General features: G+C 43.5%; 1 protein-coding gene across 1 annotated transcript; it reads right to left on the bottom strand.

Moving 5' to 3' along the window:
• Positions 1-17,599: 17,599 nt before the first annotated feature.
• LOC120023320 (kazal-type serine protease inhibitor domain-containing protein 1-like) lies at positions 17,600-19,022 on the bottom strand. The gene is made up of 4 exons (XM_038967339.1): positions 18,542-19,022; positions 18,167-18,327; positions 17,852-17,999; positions 17,600-17,718 (listed from the first exon to the last, which is right to left on the bottom strand). The coding sequence occupies exons 1-4, from the start codon at positions 19,020-19,022 to the stop codon at positions 17,600-17,602; spliced, it is 909 nt and encodes a 302-aa protein (XP_038823267.1).
• Between the last annotated feature and the right edge of the window lie 331 nt (positions 19,023-19,353).

Here is a 19,353-nt window from a genome sequence, read left to right as displayed (position 1 = left end):
TGGCCTGAGACACCCACCAAGCTGTTAAAGGCTAGCGTAAAGGATGTCACTTCAGAACCCTCTGGATGGAGAGCGGCACTGTGGTAGCTGTCCATGGTGCTGTATCTTAACTCATGACTTAGAATGCGGGTAGATGGGATGAAGAAGACATGACTGGGTGTGTGTTGTAGGATAACCTGAGGTTAGTTAGTCAAATCCATTTAATTTATCCTTAGGTGATTATTAGGCTTACCCTTCTTCTACTCAGAATACTTATCATTCATTTGTCATTATGATTTACAGAGGGGGAAACCCTTATATCAAAGGAGCCTAAATTACTTCTGCGGCTGAGAAACGTATGAATGTTTCATGTTAATTAAAGTTTGTACTAATGTATCAATGTGATGATTTATTCAGCTGCTTTGTCATGAATCATTTGTATATCTGTTGCAAACTTGTCATCCTTTGTTAATTCATTTATTTTTCCAGTAAGATGTTCTTCAATGCATGAGAAATACAACAATTAGATGGAATAATTTGAGACTCAGACAGTCCTCACGTATACACAACATATACACAACATATACACACACACATAAATGACCATGTGTGATGAGTTTTGAATGTCACATTTCCCAAAGCTTGTCCAGAATGGACACACTCCTGATTTAGATGGCATAATTAGCATTCTTCTTTGATTATTAAATGATCCCCCTAATTAGTCACTATAATGGGGTTAATCAGACTCTGCTCATCACACTTATTATTTTCTCCCAGAAAAAAAAGACTTAATTAATTATATCAATCTTTTCATCAGCAAGGGTACCATACCTCCCTCCGAAATTAATATCATGTTGTAAATGGAAGTAAGGAGCAGGCCGGATCCAGAGAGATGAAAGATTCCTCTCATGTTAATTAAGTCCTAATTATGCAGTGGGAGTTGGGAGCCGTTTGCATAATAAACTAGATGAGATCAGTCATGGATTGGCCTGTGGAGTTGCCACGCAGACGCACCCTCTGGATGCTCCGAGACCCCCTCCAGCCCTCTACCTCTACTGCCTCCACCACCTACCCCTGTACTCCGTGACCCTGTAGAGAGGCCTGTCAGGCAGCTGGGAGTGATGAAAATGTTAGCATGGAGCTTACCGGTTCAGCTAGTTGGGCTTCTGCTAGTATTAGGTAGGGTCAAAGAACCTGGAGGATATTAATAATGTACATACTGTATATATGTGTTTCAATGTATCTTGAGTGGCTTGAGGTCCTCCTTTAAAACAATGCACCATTCTGGGTACAGGGTCGTAAACCTTATTGTCCCACCTAATCACAAACAACCTGCATGCATTTGCCAGAGGATTAAAATACCCCAATACTGCCTGCACTGGAGGCCGGCTGTGACTGAAATAAACGCTGTACCTCGTAATTGTGTGGTTAATCACTGCCATTCTGTAGTGTATGGACTTAGGTTCCTTGAGCTGATTTGCTCCATACCCTCAACAATCAAGTGTTGTGTGATTGGAGTCCACAGTCATGCGTTGCCCTCCACAGCCGAGTGGGATTACAAAGAGTATGATTAGTTAATCAAATCGAGATCCCCCATTCTCTAGATTTCTGTCCTTTCTATGTTTGTGTGTACACCTTATCTAAATGGAAATTGTACTGCATTGCACTTCAGAGAGGATGAATCTGCATGTGAATGATGATAGTAGGCAACAGACAGTGGTGAATATATGATAGGATCTTTCACTCTCAATCATAGTGTTATGGCATCATCATCCTATAGTTTAACTATGCAATTATCCATGTTATTCACAACTAAGGACTCAATCAATGGTCAAGAAAATCCTAATTTACGAGAAAAACTGCACTTCAAATGTATGTAATGATACACGACAGAAAAGTGCAATACGTGCAATACGTCAAAAGATAGGGCCATTTGTAATTTTAAGAACATCAAATAGCATGTGAAAGACACAATATGCTGGCACAGTACTCAGCTCAGGAAAATCATGTTAATTCTATTGTATTGGTCTGTACCCCTGGGGTTCAGGACAGACTGTGGCGTCCAGGAGAACAGGCAGCTATGTCAACAGATAAATGGGGTTCTGTCCGGGGCCTTCTGATATTTCCTTCCAGGGGCAGCTAACTTGACCTGAGCACCATGCCTGGGACCAGCTCTATTATCTACCAATGACAGAAGCCCATTGTGAGAGCGTCTTTACCAAGAAGATACAGGGCCGTGGATGCCCCCATCCATCTCTGTCCCGGGGGCGATTGATTGTGACGTGGGGTAGGGGGGATTCCATTCTGATGACTGATGGGAGGACCCCTTTGACTCTCAGCACATGGTGAGCAGAGGCAGGGGTATGATGAGGGGTCAGGGCAGCTGGTGGGGGTAACAGGGGTTGGATAGGGGGTGGGGGTTGCCGGTATCACAAGATCGAGGGGTGCCTGGACAAAGCACCCCAGCCAACCCCCTGAGTCTATCAGCCACCCCATCCATCACCCGCTCGCTTTGTGATTAGCCTAGTGTCTGCTAATCGTTTCATCATCAGAGAGATATAATGGTGATGACAACAGACGCAGGCTGACAGTGAGGCCCTGCTAGGAGTGTCAGTCCACGGGGCCCTAAGTGCCCGCAAGGTGCCGTATGCCAGCAGTCCAGCTGTATTAAATGTGTGTCCCTGTATGCTTTCTTCCTGGGGTTTCTAGCAACTGAGAGTCAGCACTGCGGCCACCACTGAAGGTGTATTCATGACCAGATAGGTCATACTGTATTGTGTTTGACGAGTGGTTAATGGTTACACAAGGAAGAGGCCGACATAGGTATCTATTGAGTTTGGGTATTCTGAAATGAACACCTGCCTTGTTCAGTACTAACTGCTGAACCATTGCCATGGTGTTTTTGAGTTTCCCGAGAATATACAATTTAATTGAAAATCAATTTCCATACACAACATTAGGAAAATTAAATAAAGATGATCTCTAAATCTCATTACACCTGAGCAATGTTCCAGCTTGTCTCCTCTTCGTCCTCCAGCGCTCCCAGAAATCTGCCAGCGAGAGTATGATACAAGAGTTAACCAGCGGAGAGAGGATGCCTTTGGAAGGTTGGTAAACACAGCCTGGCTCCACGGCCTGCACCAGCAGCTTAGCACCCTAATCAGCCTGAGAGGCCCTTATGAGATAACCTTGGGCGAGGCGTTTTCCCCCGACTTCATGACCAGAAAAAACTCTGGGCTCTGGTTGCAAATCAAGTGGCATTCATCTATCTCTAATAGTTGTCTATAGCTGTGATCAATGTTCCCTCTAAGAGAAGCACGAGATTGAACTTCACTCAGTTTTCCCCATTAGTTAACACTATCAACATTTCCCTTTACTGTGGGAATTGTGATTGAATCAACGCAATATTAGCCACTTTCAATGCAACATACCGAAACAAAAGAAACTATGCAAGACTTAGTATGCAAAACGAACTATGCAAGAGATGTTGTTGTAGGCAGAATGCATCGGAGTAGGATTCTATTGCATTGACAGGCATGACTCAGGGCCGTACTCTACACAGACCTGTGCGCCATAACCTATAAGAGCTGCAGTAGGCCTATAGGCAATAGACCATTTATATATGGATCTGCCATTCACTTTGAACTGGACTGTTTTTATAACATGAGCGGTCGTCAGTAGATGCACTTGTTTTGTTGTTGATCAAAGCGAGCGCTACATGTAGCAACATGTGCACATTTGTACATTTGTTAATATCCTTTGCTAGTTAGTGAGTTATTAGCCCAGTTATAGATAATTTGTAGTCAGCAATGGGGGAGGGATTGCTTCCTACAGGAGCACAAAACATGTGCATTTCTAGACATCTTTTGTAAAGTAAGTCAGGAAAATTGCTTTTTTTTTGTCTTAAAGGGGCAGTGTTGTATTTTGAGACAGACTTGAATAAGCTAAGTAGCCAATAAGCAGAGGGTAGCATAATTTGTCTGATTCTCTGTAATGGAATGGGAATAATAATGTATTTTATTTTGTGAAGGGGTTTCTTAAGTCAAATAAAACAACAACATTTTCAGTCACAGTGGATAAACATGTTTTTTTCAAAAGTCTCATTGAATCTAGGCATATATTGAACACCACACATTGGCTGTTGTTGTTGGCTGAATGATAGAACAGCTATTTCCATCTTTTAATGTTATTTTCTCTATTGTTTTTGATGGTAAGCAACTCTGGTAGGCACTGAGATGCAGTGCCTTCGACCGCTGCGCCACTCAGTATTTGTGTGAAGGCACTGCCAAACATGGTCAGTCTATTTCTAATAACAGGAAGTTGTGCAACCTATTGAGAAGCCACCCAGCCAGGTGAGAGCAGGGTGAGGTGAGGAGCTCCAGGATGCCACAGGTAACCTGATCTGATGTTGACAGAATGGGACAGGTGCTCTAAGTCTGACTGGATACAATTCACATATGCTGCAAGCAGGGCCAACCTTAGCCTTTTGGGGGCCCTATGCAAGATTTGGTTTGGGGGACCCCCGACCTCATGGGCAAGACATTTTAGTGGCCCCCCTCTTGATGGCGGAGAGAAACATTTTTAGTTTTAAAGTACATTTCCTGCAATTCTACACATTTTGCCATGGGCCGAGAGAAAATGTTGCAGTTTCAAAGGTAATTTCCTGAAATCCTACACATTTTGCCATGACAAGCCATGTTAATGTGATATCTGAGTGAGAGTGACTAACAAAATCAGTGAGGGCCCCCTGGCGGTCAAGGCCCTTGGGCACGTGCCATTTGTGCCTGGTCGGTAATTCGGCCATGATTTCTGCAAATTTAGATAGCTGGGTAGACTAACTTACCAATAAAAAAAATGTTTTTGCTGACAGCGCTAATTGACTGACTGTCAATGACTGACATAAGAAGAGGAAAACTGCTTATGCACAACCACATTTCAAAATTGCACCTTGTTTATTCTACTATTCTAACGCTCAACAGTAAGTTGAGACCCCGACTGAACCCCCCCAATATATTTTAGATTCTTCAAAGTAGCCACCCTTTGCCTTGATGACAGCTTTGCGCACTCTTCGCTTTCTCTCAACCAGTTTCATGAGGTAGTCGCCTGGAATGCATTTCAATTAACAGGTGTTCCTTGTTAAAAGTTCATTTGTGGAATTTCTTTCCTTCTTAATACGTTTGAGCCAATCAGTTGTGTTGTGACAAGTGTGGCAAACCTCTTCAAGGTTATGAGCGTTTGTCACAAATTAAGTGGGAAACTGTCACCAAATTACCCCAGAATGAGAGTTCTTTCGAACAGGACAGTACCTGTGTGTTTGTTTCTCCGTCATGGTCCACCCAGGTTGTAGGCAAGGTCAAGGATAGCAGGGTTCGGTACACGAATCGGGTTCTCGGTATGTCCAGGTCCAAACGCCAACAGGTAAGTCCAAAACAGTCCAGCTCATACACGGTAAATCCAGCCAATATCTATTGTCTCTTTCTCTACAGTTCATAGATCCTTCCACCCCTCTCTCCCTCTTCCTGGTTTTTCTTGACCCTTTATCTGTGTGTCGGCTCCACCTTCTGAGGGTCCCCCTTGCTTCTGGGACTTGTAGTTTTGGCAGTCGGCCATTTTGTGATCTGTAGTTCTGATCGGGGTGGCCATTTTAGTGATCGGGCAGAGCCCGTTTATTAGTTCTGCTCTCACATATCTGCCATTTATCACTCGACCCCCTTCTTTGCCACACAAGGTAGAGGTGGTATACAGAAGATAGCCCTATTTGGTAAAAGACCAAGTCCATATTATGGCAAGAACATCTCAAATAAGCAAAGAGAAATGACAGTCCATCATTACTTTAAGACATGAAGGTCAGTCAACGAAGAAAATGTCAAGAACTGACATTTTCTTAAAGTGCAGTCGCAAAAACCATCAAGCGCTATGATGAAACTGGCTCGCATGAGGACCGCCACAGGAAAGGAAGACCCAGAGTTACCTCTGCTGCAGAGGATAAGTTCATTAGAGTTAACTGCACCTCAGATTGCAGCCCCAAAAAATGCTTCACAGAGTTCAAGTAACAGACACATCTGTCTCCTGTTCAGAGGAATCAGGCATTCATGGTCGAATTGCTGCAAATAAACCACTACTAAAGGACACCAAGAAACACGAACAATGGACATTTGACCGGTGGAAATCTGTCCTTTGGTCTGATGAGTCAAAATGTGAGATATTTGGTTCCAACCGTTGTGTCTTTGTGAGACGCATAGTAGGTGAACGTATGATCTCTGCATGTGTGGTTCCCACCGTGAAGCATAGAGGAGGAGGTGTAATGGTGTGGGGGTGCTTTTCTGGTGACACTGTCAGTGATTTATTTAGAATTCAAGTCACACTTAACCAGCATGGCTACCACAGCATTCTGCAGTGATACGCCATCCCATCTGGTTTGCGCTTAGTGGGACTATCATTGTTTTTTCAATAGGACAATGACCAAAAACACACCTCCAGACTGTGTAAGGGCTATTTGACCAAGGAGAGTGATAGACTGTTGCATCAGATGACCTGGCCTCCACAATCACCCGACCTCAACCCAATTGAGATGGTTTGGGATGAGTTGGACCGCATAGTGAAGGAAAAGCAGCCAACAATTGCTCAGCATATGTGAGAACTCCTTCAAGACTGTTGGAAAAGCATTCCTCATGAAGCTGGTTGAAATAATGCCAAGCGTGTGCAAAGCTGTCATCAAGGCAAAGGGTGGCTACTTTGAAGAATCGAAAATATAAAATATATTTAGATTTGTTTAACACTTTTTTGGTTACTAAATGGTTCCATATGTGTTATTTCATAGTTTTGATGTCTTAGTAAAAATAAATTTAAACCCTTGAATGAGTATGTGTGTCCAAACTTTTGACTGGTAATGTCTATATATATGTGTGTATATTTTTGGGGGTTGGGGCCCCCCTAGCGGCCGAGGGCCCTAGGCAACCACCTATGTCGCTTATGCCCAGGCCCGGCCCTGGCTGCAAGCTGTAGGTGATCTATTAGACAACTACAGTAATTCAGAGCTCTGAGACTCCCCTCTGTTCTCCCTTACCTGGTTGCCATGATACCACATTGCAATAATGTTTATTTACTTTATGTTCACAGTGGAGAGTTGTCTGAAACATGAATAAGGAGAATGACTGGACTCGACTGGACTGGAGGGGTATAACATAGGTTGAAACTATGGAAATAACTTGTTAGTCACCCATTTCTAATAACTATTGTATTTACTTGATTCACATAAGAGAATTTGTTATAGTTAAAGGGACAACATCCCAGCATGTTACATTTTTTTGTTTGTTCAATAGGCCTACAAATCAGTTTTTTAACATCCAATCATATTCAGATCCATCAAAAAATATGATGGCTTAAATAGGAGATGGGATAAACCTTGACAAATGTCATGATCAAACTCTCTTCCCTCTCCTTCCATTATCCCTTAAACAGCACCATATGCCAAATACAGGTTAACAGGCAGAAATGTGACATCTGCTATGTCCTGATTGGCTAATGGGGATATGATATGCTGCTCACCTGTTATCCACACACCAGTGCATGGTAAACACTCCCAGTCCGACCTGTAAGAGAGACCATCTGGCCCAGCACATTAATACCACCTCTTTAACAATGGCTTCTGTGAAGGGAAAAGGGCAGATTGCACCACAACGGCCAATAAAAAAAAAGGCTATGCATGACATTTAGCTCCTAATACAGGGCTTTAGCTCCACACAGGTTGCACTGTACTCTGTGCTCTACCAATAAAAGACAGGACATTTCAGAGAGTGCAGGTTGCTTTGTGTAAAAGTCTGTTTTAGTCAAGGATGTCATATTTTTCTTTGCGGGGATGGCGCAAGATTATACAATTAAAGGCAGTGATGATTCTCATGTTGCTTTCAAGTGAACTTCAGGTGATCTAATAGCCAATAGGTTTTGTTACAAAGGGTGAATATTATTATAATCTTAAATTGGGGTTGACCCATTCTGAAAAGAATTAGGTACAATAAAGTCAAAAAGTACTTTTTGGGATAAATGACATGCATTTACCTAGGTGGACAGTGTGTGGTTTGTTGATAACTGAACGGTGAATATTGTGGTCCTATAGGTGGATTGTATGTCAAATAAATGCATGTGGAATTTTACCATGATGACTTGTCAAGATGTTGCTTTTGCAGAACAGTGCTCTCTTGTGTTAGATTTTTCTTCAGAAGAAGAAAATGTTCAACGTCTGTAGATGTTGGACCCAAGAATGATCACTGTTTGGTCAGTGTACGTCGTACAATCAAATTCTAAATAAAAGCTGAAAATGTGACACATTTCAGCCACATCTCATGGTCAATCTAATCCTAACCCTTTGCACTTAAGCCACCTACGTCCCTTTAGTTACACCCCCCCCCCCCCCTGACTGATATGACAGCTTCCTGTCTTTAGATGGGTTAAAACTCTCACACACAGAGCAGTACATTTCTGTGTAGAGAAACACACTGTAACACATACACACAAACCAAGATAACAGAGATGACAGTGTCTGTCAGTGCAGGGGATTCTGAAATCGTTGAGTTTGAAACAAACCTTTCTGAGGATTCGGCAAAGTATGTCAATATAAAGACCAACACAGCAAAAAAACTGTCTGTCCAAAAATCAGATAAGAGAGCAAATTGCATTATAGCCTTGACATTTGTATTTGTGAGCTGCTAAGGTGGGAAGGAGAAATGTTTGAACTAACATCCTTGTGGGTTGCAATACTCTCCAATAAATTTATGTTCTCTGTTATTTTCTTGTATTTGTGAAGTCAGTATAGTTTTCGTTGTCATAAAATAGATTAGTACTTAAAACCATGGGCTGGTTGCCCAGACACAGATGAAAAGTTCTGGACTAAAAAACATAACATCCAGTGCTTTTTAGATAAAATACTAGGCCTAATCTGTGTCCAGGAAACCAGTCCTATGTGTTTTTGAAGTCTGTATCTCCACTCCAAACATGTTAAGTGATGCAGGGGCTGTGTCCCAAATGGTATCCGGGATTCCCCATGTAGTGCATTACTTTTGAACGGAGCCCTATGGGCCCTGGTAAAAAGTAGTGCAATACATTTAAAATAATGTACCATTTGGAGCGCAGCCAGGTTAAATGTGTGTTAGTCCTCAGGTCCTGCAAAGAGAAGACACTACAGACTGGTTGCTGTCAGCTTTGGGCTGCAGTGTGTTTTGCAAGTCACTCTGAACATCTCCTTGCGTCTGGCCCACTGTGAGTCCAATATCTTCTATGTATGGTGTGATTTTTAATTATACTCTTTATAGCTAGATTGCAAAATGAAGACAAATCTCTGGCACAATTAAGAAAAAATAATGTACATTTTTAAAATGAAGATACAGATCTATTGAGCAGGGCTGTAGCGTGGAAATGTCACCTTTCTTTCAGATGTTCTCAAATGATAAGCACGTTTCTGTGTACTGATGAAATAACTGATAGACTCATAGCTTCTTTCAGGAAACTCAACCACAGCTTCCTGTCTTATTCAACCACAGCCTCCTGTCTTATTCCAGCTAACTTATGGCAGGAATTAATAAAATGGTTAGAGACCAATTATATCAACCTGACTAAAGAGAGTGATCAGCTACAGATCAGTTACAAGAACCTGACTAAAGAGAGAGAAGCTTCAGTTTGACCTGGGTGACTAATACAATGTGTTTGTGTGTTTGTGTGTTTGTGTGTTTGAGTGTGTGTGTTGGATCAACTAATAGTGCATACAAACGCCAATGAATAGAAAGCAATTCACATTGTGTATTCTTATTGCTGTCTGAAAGAATGGAGGAAGTTTAACTCCAGCTGGTATTACATCTCCAACCAGTATAAAACCTCAAGAGAGTCTGAAGAGAGGAGCAGACAGGACTGTCTGAAGAGAGGAGCAGACGGGACTGTCTGAAGAGAGGAGCAGACGGCACTGTCTAAAGAGAGGAGCAGACGGCACTGTCTGAAGAGAGGAGCATACAGGACTGTCTGAAGAGAGGAGCAGACAGGACTGTCTGAAGAGAGGAGCAGACAGGACTGTCTGAAGAGAGGAGCAGACAGGACTGTCTGAAGAGAGGAGCAGACAGGACTGTCTGAAGAGAGGAGCAGACAGGACTGTCTGAAGAGAGGAGCAGACGGGACTGTCTGAAGAGAGGAGCAGACGGGACTGTCTGAAGAGAGGAGCAGACGGGATTGTCTGAAGAGAGGAGCAGACGGGATTGTCTGAAGAGAGGAGCAGACGGGACTGTCTGAAGAGAGGAGCAGACGGGACTGTCTGAAGAGAGGAGCAGACGGGACTGTCTGAAGAGAGGAGCATACAGGACTGTCTGAAGAGAGGAGCAGACAGGACTGTCTGAAGAGAGGAGCAGACGGGACTGTCTGAAGAGAGGAGCAGACGGGACTGTCTGAAGAGAGGAGCAGACGGGACTGTCTGAAGAGAGGAGCAGACGGGACTGTCTGAAGAGAGGAGCAGACGGGACTGTCTGAAGAGAGGAGCAGACGGGACTGTCTGAAGAGAGGAGCAGACGGGACTGTCTGAAGAGAGGAGCAGACGGGACTGTCTGAAGAGAGGAGCAGACGGGACTGTCTGAAGAGAGGAGCAGACGGGACTGTCTGAAGAGAGGAGCAGACAGGACTGTCTGAAGAGAGGAGCAGACGGGATTGTCTGAAGAGAGGAGCAGACGGGACTGTCTGAAGAGAGGAGCAGACAGGACTGTCTGAAGAGAGGAGCAGACGGGATTGTCTGAAGAGAGGAGCAGACGGACTGTCTGAAGAGAGGAGCAGACGGGACTGTCTGAAGAGAGGAGCAGACGGGACTGTCTGAAGAGAGGAGCATACAGGACTGTCTGAAGAGAGGAGCAGACAGGACTGTCTGAAGAGAGGAGCAGACAGGACTGTCTGAAGAGACGAGCATACAGGACTGTCTGAAGAGAGGAGCAGACGGGACTGTCTGAAGAGAGGAGCATACAGGACTGTCTGAAGAGAGGAGCAGACAGGACTGTCTGAAGAGAGGAGCAGACGGGACTGTCTGAAGAGAGGAGCAGACAGGACTGTCTGAAGAGAGGAGCATACAGGACTGTCTGAAGAGAGGAGCATACAGGACTGTCTGAAGAGAGGAGCAGACGGGACTGTCTGAAGAGAGGAGCAGACGGGACTGTCTGAAGAGAGGAGCATACAGGACTGTCTGAAGAGAGGAGCATACAGGACTGTCTGAAGAGAGGAGCATACAGGACTGTCTGAAGAGAGGAGCAGACGGGACTGTCTGAAGAGAGGAGCAGACGGGACTGTCTGAAGAGAGGAGCAGACGGGACTGTCTGAAGAGAGGAGCAGACGGGACTGTCTGAAGAGAGGAGCAGACGGGACTGTCTGAAGAGAGGAGCATACAGGACTGTCTGAAGAGAGGAGCATACAGGACTGTCTGAAGAGAGGAGCATACAGGACTGTCTGAAGAGAGGAGCAGACGGGACTGTCTGAAGAGAGGAGCAGACGGGACTGTCTGAAGAGAGGAGCAGACGGGACTGCCTGAAGAGAGGAGCAGACGGGACTGTCTGAAGAGAGGAGCAGACGGGACTGTCTGAAGAGAGGAGCAGACGGGACTGTCTGAAGAGAGGAGCAGACGGGACTGTCTGAAGAGAGGAGCAGACAGGACTGTCTGAAGAGACGAGCAGACAAGACTGTCTGAAGAGAGGAGCAGACCTAGTGGTCATAAACAGCGAAGAGGAACAGGTGAGAGAGAGAGAAAGCGAGAGAAAATAGAGAAATTACCCTTTGAAGTTCTAAGATCTTTCAAATCTTTCAAGATTCAAACCAATAATCCTCAGACTACAAGTCTCATCACGAATGCATTGCATTCAGTGCAGTTGTATTATGAATAAACTGTTGCTCTCTTTCTGGACTGAACAGCAAGCCCTGGCTTGGTCTGACTGATAGAGTTTCTGAGGGGACCTGGAAATGGGTGGACGGAACCCCACTGACCACAGCATAAGAGATGGTAACCTGTTTTCATCACATCAACAAGTCTTTATACACATGATTTGGAATATGTTGAAATGTAATCATCAGTAAGGCTTGTAGGTTCTGGAATTCTGGAGAGCCTAATAATAGAGGTGGGAATGGAAACTGTGTCAGCATTTACTACCATACCAAATCTGTGCTGAATAACTGGAATGACCTGGCATGCTACGCTTTGATGAAATGGACCAATGAGATTGTAATTGACTGTTCTACAGACAAACACACAGACACACACAAACACAGACACACACACATGCACGCACGCACACACCCATACGCAAGCTAGCAAGCTGGTATGTAGACACACACACATACTGTAAATACAAACATACTGGCAGACAGATATACAAAAACACACACACACACACACCTTTAGAGAGCTTTTAATTGCTTTTAGAACACCAAAATGTTTTTCTTATTTATTGTTTTTAATGAACTCATTTCAGGTATTAGATTCTACTGTAGCTATTACTAAAAAAAATGTAAAGTGTCTGTTGCATTTTAGCATGCAATCTCACTGTAAAATCTAACAAGTTTGTAAATGTAGTCCCTCTCTGGTAATACGTTACATTATAGTGCCCTTATTACTGTGCAACTACTGATGTAATTACAGTGTAACAAGTAATGTAATGACTCAGTATTACACTGTACTTACAGCAGTATCTCTAACCCTAAACCTAACCCTTACTGGGTATCTCTGACACAATTTAAGCGCTGTATGTACTCCACAACATCCTCCTCAGCTAATCCTGCTCCCTCTCAGACCACTCCTGTTCCACACCAATCCTCATTAAATAGATGGGCATTCAGGCAGATGGAAGAGACTTGGAAAAGGCATCCAAACATTAGAATTATAGGGTGTAGATGTGTCAATTCAATTCAAAGAGCAATATCCCTCAATGGACAGTAATGCTGGGCAAGCATATCTATTTTTTGTAAAAAAAAATATTTGTGTATATGTCAAATCAAATCAAATCAAATGTATTTATATAGCCCTTACATCAGCTGATATCTCAAAGTGCTGTACAGAAACCCAGCCTAAAACCCCAAACAGCAAGCGATGCAGGTGTAGAAGCACGGTGGCTAGGAAAAACTCCCTAGAAAGGCAAAAACCTAGGAAGAAACCTAGAGAGGAACCAGGCTATATGTGTGTTACTATAAGTTAAATAGAAGGTTGGGTTGTACCCGTTGAGATCTGCTCCTCAGATGAGCATTGGTGCACAGTGGAGAGAGAGATGGTTGGGGTGGGGTCTGAAGGACTAGCCACACTGAGCTCTCTACAGCTGTTGTCACTAATGAGGATAATTACCACAGTAATGACATTACCGTATCTGAGGGAATGGATGGGAAAACAAGTGGTAGTGTGTGTGTGTGTGTGTGTGTGTGTGTGTGTGGGGGTGTGTCACTCGTTCTTTCCTGCTTTGAATTACAGTAAATTGACATAACTCTCTCTCTTTCGCTCCATCTGTATATATATCAATCATTCTCTCTCTCTCTTTCGCTCTCTCTCGTTTGCTCTCTCTTTTTCTTTCTTGCTCTCATTGTCACTCGCTCCCTTAATCTCAATCTGTCTTTATTAGACTGCAATAATTGTATTTGTGCCTCATATCCGCTATATCAGATTCTAGTTTGTACAAGGCAATTAGCAGAGGAAGGGGAGCCTCCACACCATGAGGAGATGTCTCATTATGACATCATCTCTTTGCACGCAATCGGAAAGAACATTTTTCTATCTGGCTGGTCCCTTCAGAGATGAGTGTCAATGAAAGGTGGGAGAATGGAGGTAATGAGAAGAGAATGGGAGAGCGGTAATACATGTGTGAGAAAAAAGAGGGGACGAGAGAGAAAGGAGAGGTGGTGGGAAAGAGAGAAGGTTGGATGGACTGTGTCTTCCCTCAAGTTTCTAATCTCTTATCAGCGTTGACTAACATAGAACCTTTCACAGCAGTCTCAGTGCTAATGCAGGCTGCCATTCAGATGAAGCAGGGACCAGTGGATGAACTGAAGAGAGGAGAGGATTAACAAGCCAGGCAGGGAGCAGCACACACACATTCCCTCTGGTGGGTCACATATTTCAGTCCGTCAGTCAGTCTTTCAATTCAATTCGCTTTATTGGCATGACGTAAAAATGTACATATTGCCAAAGCTTACTTTGGATATTTACAATATTAAAAATTTAAAAATATGAGAATCAAAATTGTCAACGGGACAACAGTAACCAAGGGTCAAAATAACCATACATTCAACAATAACAATAAGCATACAGTAGAGTACATGTGCAGGTTGATTGGTCTGTCAGACACTGTCCCTCAACTTATGGCAGGCAGCAATGTAGTGCGCTGCCAACATCTCTCTCTCTCTCTCTCCCCTCTATGTCAGCTTGATCTTATTTACAGCAGCTAACAACTGCTTGCCATATTTCTCGAGTGTGTGGAGAGAAAGAGAAGGATGACCAGCCTGTCGGCTGGAAAATATATATAAAAATATATAAATATAAAAACTCCTTGTTTCAACAGAATCATTATGTCAATAGTATCTCAATGTAAATATATACAAGACCTAAACAAATATCAGATCTGCAAACACAAAGGACTTGGAACTACAGGAAGGGACCAGTGATTTACAAACTCCCAATAAGTATTTACAGTTTTTCTCAATTGCTAAAACACAATTTCTGAAACCTTGCTCCATTTCCTGAAAACATTAAACACAAAACCTCATCTTCAAGCACTATTTACATAACCTCTGACTCCTCTCGCAAAATGAAACATTCGCCTCAAAACAGTTTTACCTGTGTTCAAAATCAAACACTGCTCTCAAATCATAAACAAAGTGATCAACATGATATACACTCTCAAGCAGTCAGTAAACAATACACCGAAAAATAGAAAACACATTGTTCAAAACATACAATTCTCAGGGAGAAGTACATTTTTTATCTAAAAAAATATTTTTCCATCATTGTCTTTTGATGAACGAAAACATGTTCTATCATAGTAGCTCAAAATTGATCAGAAATTACTACTCTGCTTTGCTCTTTGCAATTTTGTTTTTCCTCCTCCTTGTACCCCTATTTTTACAGTACTGTACCCTGCATCTCACAAACGTGTCCTTTGTCTCTGTGATACTGTAATTCTTGTTCTTTGTTGATATGAACCTGCAACCAGTCAAAATCTATTGAGCAGTCAGTACTGTTAATAAATGGAAAGCACAATATTCAGGGCCATACAATTTGTCCATTGTACAGTATACAGCCTACAATGCACTGTACTACAGTATACAATACTAAAAGGGACAAAAATCAAAGGAGTAAACATGTGATCAATGTGCTTCTTCTTATCTTTGGGCTGGGTCAGGCCAGAGCACTTCGTCGACATCACAAGCAATATTGTCCCTCCTGAGGCAACGGGGGAAGAAGCCTCTTGTGTGCCGTATCCAGCCCTGACATGATTCCTCACCTATATCACCACAGGCTAAATCCATGGCTTGCAGCAGATTTACTCTGGTGTAGGGTTGTCTATCATACACTTTCCATCTCCAAGAGGAGAAAAACTCCTCAATCGGATTCAGGAAAGTCAAGTATGGAGGGAGGTACAAGTTCATAAACTGCCCATTGATGTTAAACCATTCCCTTACCTGAGCAGCTCGGTGGAAACTGACATTGTCCCACACTATCACATAGGTGGGAATGGGATTCTCATTTAGCTCTTGACCCTGCTGCTCTTGAACCTGCTGCTCAAATAAAATATTTCTTAGATTGGCAATAAATCTTAGAAGGTGCTGGGTGTTATATGGCCCGAGTGTAACATGGTGATGTAGAACACCATGGTTGCTGATAGCAGCACAGATTGTGACATTGCCACCTCGTTGACCAGGGACTTCAACAATGGCCCACTGTCCAATCATGTTTCGGCCTCTCCTTCTCCTCTTTGTTAGATTGAAGCCTGCTTCATCGACAAAGATGAACTCATGGGGTCTGTCCAAGGATTCCAAGTCAAATATTGTCTGTGTAGAAATACAATATACTGTATGTAGGATTTTGTAAATCGTACAGAGACAGTGCTATACTGTAGAGTACAATTAGGCTTCTGATTCACATACATTGTATGTACTGAAGAGTAATGTCATTCACATAGTATGTGTTAGTACTGTAGACAATCTGGATTACAGTAAATGTTTCTGAATGTACACTTACTTGCACATACTGAGCTCGCAGTTCTTTCACCCTTGGTAAGTTGCGCTCAAAAGGTACTCTGTATACTTGTTTCATTCGCATCCTGTTACGATGGAGGACACGGTCAATTGTGGAAATGCTCACACTGTCGATTCCCTGGAAGTGTGTGTTTGTCTTGTATCACTCGTTCCTGGATTTCTCTGAGTCGTATTGCATTATCTTGAAGGACCATGCCAACTATAACAGCCTCTTGCTTCCGAGTGAATATAGCTGTCCTTCCACCTGCATGTGGCAGCCTTGCAATTCTACAAAAAGTAGTTGTGCAGTTACAAAACATATTCATGCAGTACAATACATACAGTGATTAACTTTACAAATGTCTATTGAAACAGCTGCATATAGTGTACTACAGTCAATTTGAAATTACAAAAATACAGTAGTATACTGTACCTGTTCTCTTCTCTGAATGTCCTTACTATGGTGGACACAGAAAATCGACTCAAATTGGGTTGCACTCTAAGTCCTGCTTCCCTCATTGTCAGTCCATGGACAAGAACATGGTCTATAACTGTTGCTCGAATTTCATCAGATATTTCCACTCTTTGTCTTCCTCTTCCTCCTCCTCTTCCTCTTTCTTGCCCTCCTCCTCCTCTTCGTCGCCCACCTAGCATACGTCCTCTCACATTGTTTCTTCTATCCATTCTCAGACTTTCTCCTTCCCACCTTCAACAACCTGTTTGCTCTCTGAACTGGCTTATATTGGTTGTGTCGCATCATTTGAAACAGGTTAAATCAATTTTGAGTGGTTGTGTTCAATCAATGACATGTGTTCTCTATTTGTATTTGATTGTTGCCACTTGTGTTTACCAGTATGGATGACATGTGCATTAGAGTGCAGAATGTGTTTTGAGAATGTGTTTAGAGTTTTGCTGAAAAGTCTAAGTGAGACCTGCAAATTGTGTTTTACCATGTGAAATGGTTTAAGGTATTGACAACAGACTGCATAATTAGCTAAATGAGTCCAGGCAACTGAGAACTTTGTTCAGCCAATGGGTTTTAGTGTTTTAGCAATTGAGAAAAACTGTAATGCATGGGCATAGCACCCTCTGCTGCTGTGATTCAGAACAACATGCAAAATGCAAATGGAAAACAAGTTGCAAATAATGACATACAAACATACAAAAAGTTAACAGCAGTGTTTTATTGTCTTCGTGCTATGATAATGCGTGCCATAGTATGATACACTAATAGAAAAACTAGTATATTGATATGTGGTATTCTACGTATGAGGATATTTTGTTAAAAAACATCATGCTCAGACTACATGCTCTTGCTCCTCCAAATACCTCTCCTTTGGTCAGTTTGTTCATTTTCTGTAAGTTAAACACTGTTGTTGTTATATAGACCCACAGTTCATCCCAGGTAGTCTCCAGATTCTGTCTGCCCATCATCGCTGCCTTCCTCAGTGTCGTCATAGTAATACTCCTCTTCATCCTCCTCTTCATTCAGACGGCCTTTCAGAACCCTCAGCTCTGATGTAGAGACAGATCGGGGAAAAAATGAAGAAGCCAATGGTGAAAACACCCATTACAAATCATATGCAGTGTTGGACTGGGATCTTACAGATCGAATGCTTTATGGATAGTATTTGCTGCCCTGTCTCACCCTGCCTGAGCACCGTGAGACGGGCGGACGCAGACGTCTCCCCCAGTGCATTGTGGGAGATGCAGGAGTAGATCCCTGCGTCTGAGAGGTGAAGATTCTGTATCTGCAGCCAGGTAGAGACTGTGTACCTCTGGGGGCCACCTCGAGCCTGGGAGGAGGAGAGGGAGGGCGGAGTCTGGGTATACAGGACCAGACACAGGCCACATAAATACACCAGATGTCATGTGCAAGTCCAACTTCAACAACGGAATGTAAACTTCAGTAAACTTAGACATAAATAAATAGTAAAGTGGTACACTAGTGACATCATTAGACCTGGACAGAGATGTGTGGATCGTCCCCTGGCAGGAAGTTGTCACTGCCCTTCTTCCTCCAGCTGAGGTTGGGCAGAGGGAAGGCAGAGACCTCACAGCCAAACACAATGTCGTTTCCAGTGTAGTTGGACAGGTCTCTGGGGGCTCTGGAGATACGAGGAGCTGAGCCAGAGAGGAACGCCATACAGAGACGAGAGTTTACATTGTGGCTCTTTTCACAGAACATATCCACATTACTTTTTTATATAAATAATGTAGTGAATCTTTAAAGCTCTTTTAAGACCTTAAAACCATGTTACAGCAGCAGTCTCTCTACTCTTCTTAGACCAATAGCTTTAACCTGACTGATGCTATAATAAGAATTGACTATAGTCACCAGAGTAGCATGGTCCCTGTCCAGTGAGTCTCAGAGTGGTTCCTTTCCGACTGGCTGCCTCTCTCAGCTGACACAGGTTGGGATAGGTGCGTCCATCAGAGCCACACACAGAGCCCTGTGCCTCACAAACACACTTAGGTTCTGGTTCACCCCTCCCGCGGCCCCTCCGTCCTCTCCTGGTTCTCCTCTGGCAGACCAGCCCCTCTCCACAGCGCCCATAGAACTCCTGCGCCCCATCCGGGTCACATTGCTGCCCCTCCACGTTGCCACACTGCTCACAGCAGCCGCAGCTGTCCTGCACTTGCCCTGCTGGACAGTTAGAGGGCGCCAGAGGGCAGCGCTCCCTCTCACACTCCCCACAGCCCTCGCCCTCCTCCCATAGACGCAGCCAGCCGCGGTGCTGGGGGGGCACCCCAAGGGTCAGATGGACAGATACACTCACACCGACACACATACACAACCACACCCCAGCCCAGGCCATGGTATGTGCTTCCCACAACAAACACACAAGCGCAAATGCTCTCTCTAAGTCAGTCACTGTCAGAGCAATTTCTCCTTGGAAACTTACAGAAAGAGGAGACACTGCAGAACCCCAAACCAGCACCAAACTGCAAATGGCTCGTTTCTGTAGAACCCAAACCCCTGGCTCGGTCCAAAGCTGGAGAATGTTGATCTGGCTGTTATTGTGTAAAAGCCTGTGGCTGTGTTGTTCTTCTCTGAGCTGAAGTAATATAATAAATGTTCCCTTCTGTCTTCAGTGCCACGTTGGGTTGGTCCTCCTCTGGATTGTTGGATTTCTGTGTTTGTTCCAA

Source organism: Salvelinus namaycush, chromosome 28 (genome assembly GCF_016432855.1).
Source record: "Salvelinus namaycush isolate Seneca chromosome 28, SaNama_1.0, whole genome shotgun sequence".
Taxonomy (NCBI): Eukaryota; Metazoa; Chordata; class Actinopteri; order Salmoniformes; family Salmonidae; genus Salvelinus; species Salvelinus namaycush.
The sequence above is the reverse complement of the archived record's forward strand: the minus strand, read 5'-3'. Positions and strand labels throughout refer to the sequence as shown.

Bases quoted from the DNA above. Each gene is read 5' to 3' on its own strand.
- LOC120023320 (XM_038967339.1), bottom strand. From the start codon at position 19,022: ATGGCCTGGGCTGGGGTGTGGTTGTGTATGTGTGTCGGTGTGAGTGTA. The intron at 18,000-18,166 runs GTCTAATGATGT...TCCTCCTCCCAG, and splicing joins ATCCACACATCTCTGTCCAG to GCTCGAGGTGGCCCCCAGAG. The intron at 17,719-17,851 runs GTGAGACAGGGC...TCTCTACATCAG, and splicing joins TCTCACGGTGCTCAGGCAGG to AGCTGAGGGTTCTGAAAGGC.